A 6016-nucleotide genomic window follows, 5' to 3' on the forward strand; every position below is an offset into this window, starting at 1 on the left:
AATCCAATCCTTAGAAGAATGGAATGTGCAACATTTATGGACACAAACAAAATAATCTCAAACACACACAAAAATTACTGTGTTTATTTTACCTGATAGTTTTATATCAATACAAGATTGATGTCGCCATCAGAACAACATTTTGGTCTGCACAAAGATCCTTAACCTGATCAGAAATAATTGCTACTTTTATTCATCTACCACTCCATATGTGGCAAGCAATTGGGTATCATATATATAATCTCATTTCATCTGTAAAACCATTTTATGTGGTTGATATTCTTACAATTTTCATTTTAAAAATGAATGAGCCAAGGCATAGACATTTAAGGGAAATGTTCAAGGTGTGTGATTGCAGACCTTGGCTTGGAATTATAACTGGAGAACCCTTCCTTGTATTTTCTTCTTCACAACAATTTTTGGTATTCCACCCTCTGGTGGTAAAGAGGTGCTACTGCAGCTGCGATCACTTCTATTTCAAGACCAGGAGATACCAGGGAATGGTTCAACCATTTCGTAAAAAAGTATCCAGTCACCATCAGCAATCATGTGACTTTTTCTACCTATTTCACAAGAAAACTAAGAAATAGACTACATAATTATCATTGTTCAAGTGCCTACAAAGTGAACACTTAGTTTTTATTTATTTATTTATTTTTTATTTTTTATTTTTTATTTTTTAAAGATTTTTATTTATTTATTTGACAGAGAGAGAGAGAGCGAGAGCAGGAACACAAGCAGGGGGGGTGGGAGAGGGAGAAGCAGGCTTCCTGCCGAGCAGGGAGCCCGATGTGGGACTCGATCCCAGGACCCTGGGATCATGACCTGAGCCGAAGGCAGACGCTTAACGACTGAGCCACCCAGGCGCCCCTGAACACTTAGTTTTTAATAGTTTGCTTGAAAACAGTCTGAAGGTATCCAGTTGTCCTAGCATACATCATTCCACAGTGATAAACCTAGTAACTCCCTCTATAAATCCAGCACCAGCCAAAATCTGTATTTACTCATTGAACTAAAACTGTATGCTGAAACACCTATTAATTCAGCACTCAGTTAAATAGCATGTACAACTTAATGCTTCATCCCAAAGAGAAAAGAATTCATGGGGTGGCCTTATTCACAAATGACAGACCTAGCGTCACTATTTGACATTTGGAGATTGGGAACTGCACAGATATTCACTAATTTGCTACACATTGTGAGGTTAATAAGAAGGCAGTCTGCTGGAGACAATTGTGTGAATGTTGGCCTGGATGATGTCCTGCCTCTGCCCCCCTCTGAGTCTGGTTTTGCAACAGGACTCTGTTGTGCTGACAGTGAAAACTGGTGCCCTTTTTTCATGGGGAAAGCTTTTTAAAACATGCCTACATACAATCAAACATTATTTTGAAATAACTGACTCAGCTTGTGCCATGCTAGTAAGTGGCCTCCTTAATGATTTTGCTCTTATTTCACAAGGGTAGCTGAAAGGTAGGCACGGGTCTTACTATTATTTTTTTCTCTTCAAACTCTGTACCTTGGCCAATTCTTGAAAATCTTAGGTATGTCAAGGTTTCAGAACTCTGTCCCCTCAGACATTAACTATAATTTGAATACATTTAGCAATTCCATTTATTTATTCATTAATCTTTCAAAATACATTTATGGAACTCTTATTATGTGTCAGCCAGGCCTTGTGCTCAGTGCTGGGTATATAATAGCAAGGAAGATATACATGCTTTTTGCCTTTATGGAACGCACAATGCTGTGGCAAACGCACAGTGAAGAAACAAATAAAGTCATTATAAACTGAGATAAGTTCTATGAAGGAAGAAAAACAGACTCTGAGAATGGAATCTTTTTTCAAACAGGGTGATGAAGGAAAGCCACTATTCAAGGTAGCTCTTATGCTGAGACACAAAAGATGAGGAGAGGAGCTGCATGTGGAGTGGGAGAGGGCAGTGAAGGGGTGAGACAGACAGGCAGCTGCGTGCAAAGTAATGAGGGAAAGAGAGGCTTGACATACTCAAGAGCCCAGTAGAAGCCTGTGCAAATGGAGGATGTGGGGCAGAGGGAAAGGACCAGATTTAGACTTAGTAAAATAGGCAACACCCAGGTTTCGCAAGTGCTGGGTAGGATGGATTAAAGAGGATGGATCTTATTCTCAGGGCAATGAAAATCCATTTAATACTTCCAAGCAGGAGAGTTAACAAGCTACAGTGGAAGCCTCTGTGATGATAAATACAAATATGCATACAATTTAAATGGGGTGCTGTTGGGGTCATGTGGAGGGCATAATGGGATCTTTAAACACACAAGACTGGTAATTCAACATTATAAGTAACTTGCATATGTTGTGAAGGCATTACACACAGGTTAAACGTGCTGTTTGTCAGGTTGAATGTACTCAGATGTGTCCTTTGAAATACAGGATATTCCCAGTCCATCGCATGTTAAGGAGGAGTTTGTATCAGAGCTGTTCCAGGTTTCTGAATGTTTTTGATTTTCTTCAGATCTGAGAAAAGAGGCCAGAGCATTGTGCTAAGAACACACTCCTGTTGTTTCACTTTCATAAGCTGAGCTAAGTGAATTAGAAGGTGCTATAGAAATTGTGCTGGCCGGTCCTGTGTTATGAGTATGAAACTAGGCTGTGTACAGCTGCTAATGTGATAAATGTAGGAGCCGATCAACATTCTACAGTCAAAAAACCAAAATACAATAAAGAAAAATGAAAAGCACATCTGAAACAGGTTTGTTACAAAAGCAAATTATCAACCGTTGAGAAGCACAAATAAAAGTAAATACACTACTTGGTATAAATACAGTCATAATAAAGAATGTGTCAAAGTCCATTGGTAATTCAGGGGAAGAAGTAGTAACCTGTAAATAGGAAGATCAGGGAAAAGATTCATAAAGAGACAATGTTTATATGTGACCTTCAATTAGACAAGGGTTACAAAATGTTAGACAAAGGGAATGATGTTTATAAGGCAATGGCCACTTTCAGCACTTTGGGTGAGCCGTAAGAAGAGATTTCATTGTCGAGTCCTTCACACATCCTGATCAATTGGACAGACTAAGATCTGAGTAGAATGAGGGTGAGCTTAATTGGATTGGCTTCTGACTGAAAAGGTCTTGATCATATTATTCTGTTCTGCCAAAAGAGCATCCATCCAAACTCCAGTGAGGAATATTGATTAGTGTACAACTGGTTGTTTTCCACATCTATTTGTTTTGTCCATTTACCAATATGGAGAGTCATGGCGACTAAGAAAAAAAAAATGTTAGCTTGGGTGGCATGTTGGGACTCATATTTGAGAAACTGCCCTGATGAATCAGCTTTGGGGCTAAGATGAAAGTCATTTTGAAGATTCAAAATGGACTGGCTTCTTTGTTAATAGGATGCCATCTTCATATGTTACTAAACAAAGTGCTAATGAGATGTTATCCTTCAAATTAGCTTAAGCAATGAGGTGGAAAGGAGTCTTGAGAAGAAGGCAACACCCAGTTTTCTGAGTATATAATCTCACCAAAAAAGTAACTTCAGATCTGGCATGCTGGGTCCTTATGATCAACTTCAGTCAAGGGTTTCAACAGTATGCCCCAGAGCCAAGGCCACTTGCTCAAGAGCTTCTACAACGCCCCACCACCTCTGCCATCATACATGGGTTTAAGCTTATAAACTTTGAAGATGGATTTTTTTTACCCAGCAGCTGCTGTGGTCGGACCTGACTCCTGGACAGCTTTCAAGAAACCTGCAGTGAGACTACCAGCTGCAAAGTGTCCAACCATAAACAGGAACCTTGCACAGAGCCTAGCTGTGTGCAAAGTGTTGGTCTCCCCAGAGTCGTCCAAACAACTCGTTCTAATTCCAGGCCCTGTGAAAAGACAATATGCCAGTCAAGATATTCCTCAACACTGTCGGAGTGTGTTTCTCAGCCTTGCCAGTCAGGAAGCAGCCAGCAAGTGGGTTTTGTAGCCCAGAGCTGCCAGCCTGTGAGCTATGTGGCAAAGAGTTGTCCACCCAAGACATGTACACTTAAGAGTTGTCAGACTCTGGAACGTGAACCTGGCCAATGTCAATCTCAGAGCCCTGGATCCAGTTCCTGTAGGCCTCCGGTCCATGTGGCACCAGGGTCACAACTCCTGGACTCTTCTTCTAACACTTATGAGCCAACTTGCTGTGTTACTGGTGGTTTGCAACTGCCTCGTAAGTGAAGAATGGGTAGGATGTGTAGATAGGAGATAACAAAATTTAATTGAGATAAATTGATTTCTTAAGGTATCTAGGAACCTTTATTTCTCTAAATACATATTATTGTGCGTGGGTTTGTGAGGGAATGGACATGTCTTCTGTCTTCAAAGAAAATAATTTTTGTTTTTTTTTGCTCTTTGGGGCATTTCTGGTAGTAAGCTAGGATTGGAAAGCATGTTAAATATTTTAGGTCACTAGGACACCATTTGTTATAGAGCACTGAGAGTTGCAACCAGGAGCTAACATGAGTACTTCAGTCAACATAACTCTTTGGCCACTTATTATTATCTATGGAAACACTTAGCATCAAATCTGGCTTATTATAATATATAAATACAATGTGCTACTAATATCAGAAATCCATATAATATTGGAGCTTAAAGGGACACTGAACCCTGTCTAGTCCCATGAATTCTGATGGATTTAACTCTTATCAGATGTTGTCCATGTTGTTTATAACATCAGAACCACAAATGAAGTCTGTGTCAACTCCCTGTCCATCCACTCTTTTATCTGCTGCAACACAACACTTTTGTAGTCAACTGTGAGGTTGAATCTATTGCTCGAAAAGTGCAAGAAAATTTTCAATGTCACTTCCATGGACTTCATAACCACAGAGTAGCCAAAGACCTTTGAATATAATGAGTTCAAGCTTAGTATACCCACTACCTATTCTTCTTCCTCTTTTCACTATTTCTTAAGTGTTTTTAGAGTTGGGAAAATACTCTTTGTATTAAATAAATTTACTTCATTTAGAATTACAAACTTAATTGTCACACTATTATTTTTGTTCAACACTTTTGTGGGCTTTATGTTATTAGTTTTTCACCAGATGAAAATCAAATAAATATTTGGAAGAAAAAAGGAGACCATGTTCCCTTCCAATTGTTTGTATAGTATGAACCAGAATAGAAGCGCACATTTGTGCTAGTCAGCAGAATATGGGGAACATGCTCAACATGAAGATCGTAAAACCATGAAGAAAGAAGGTGTGAAGATACCTGAATTTTGTTTAGAATAGCCTGGCTATGGTGAATCTGTGGGTGTACTATTAAATGGAGCTCTCATTGTTCAGGGCAACAGAGGGTAGTGGTAAAGAGCATGAACCCTTGAGTCAGATTTTCCTGGGTCTGAATCTTCACTTTGCTGGGTGAAGCCTGTTTGATCCCAACTGTGTGGCTATGTACAAATTATTTAACCACTCTCACCTCAGTTTCCTTACCTCCAAAACCAAGATGATAATGATGGTTCCACTGCGAGACTTAATAAGTTAGTAATTTGAAAGTGCTCAGCACATGATCTTGAAGGAAACACTCAGTAAGTTATAACAGCATGATTAGCTAGCTAGTTTGGAGACTCAATATGAAGAGCAGAGGCAGGGATTTATAGATAAACCCCAGAATCTATGACAGATTAGGAAAGCTAGTCATCCAGAAAAATGAAAGACCAGCTGGTTTGTATCTTGAATGATGCAAGTAGTGCCTTTTACCAAGGGAAATGCTTAGGAAACACGCCATGCCTTGCTGAGGTGGGCTGGCAAGTAGCTGAGTTTATGACAAAGCTCATGTTGATTTACCTGTCAGTTCTGTGGGTAGATTAGACATGGGTTCTCCTAAAGAGGAAGATTTAAGCCTAAAATCTAGAAAGCATTACTTGCACAGGTGTCTCCTTAGAGGGGTGGAATTGAGAGGTGGCTGAGGCAGGTCTGAAAGAGCCTGAATGAACCTTGTGTGATCCCATCAATAGTAACAGAGCATATGGTAGCCACACCAGGAGAGCATT

At 39.6% G+C, this 6016-nt stretch overlaps 1 protein-coding gene across 1 annotated transcript; it reads left to right on the forward strand.

The window, feature by feature from the left end:
- The first annotated feature begins 3154 nt into the window (after window positions 1-3154).
- KRTAP27-1 (keratin associated protein 27-1) lies at window positions 3155-4197 on the forward strand. Its single transcript, XM_031021387.2, is given in 2 exon segments — window positions 3155-3626; window positions 3629-4197. Coding segments are annotated over 2 exon segments (618 nt in total). The 5' UTR covers window positions 3155-3577.
- The last annotated feature ends 1819 nt before the right edge of the window (window positions 4198-6016 follow it).

The sequence above is a fragment of the Leptonychotes weddellii genome, unplaced genomic scaffold (assembly GCF_054177405.1).
Source record: "Leptonychotes weddellii isolate Sample4059 unplaced genomic scaffold, ASM5417740v2 HiC_scaffold_8087, whole genome shotgun sequence".
NCBI classification, from domain to species: domain Eukaryota; kingdom Metazoa; phylum Chordata; class Mammalia; order Carnivora; family Phocidae; genus Leptonychotes; species Leptonychotes weddellii.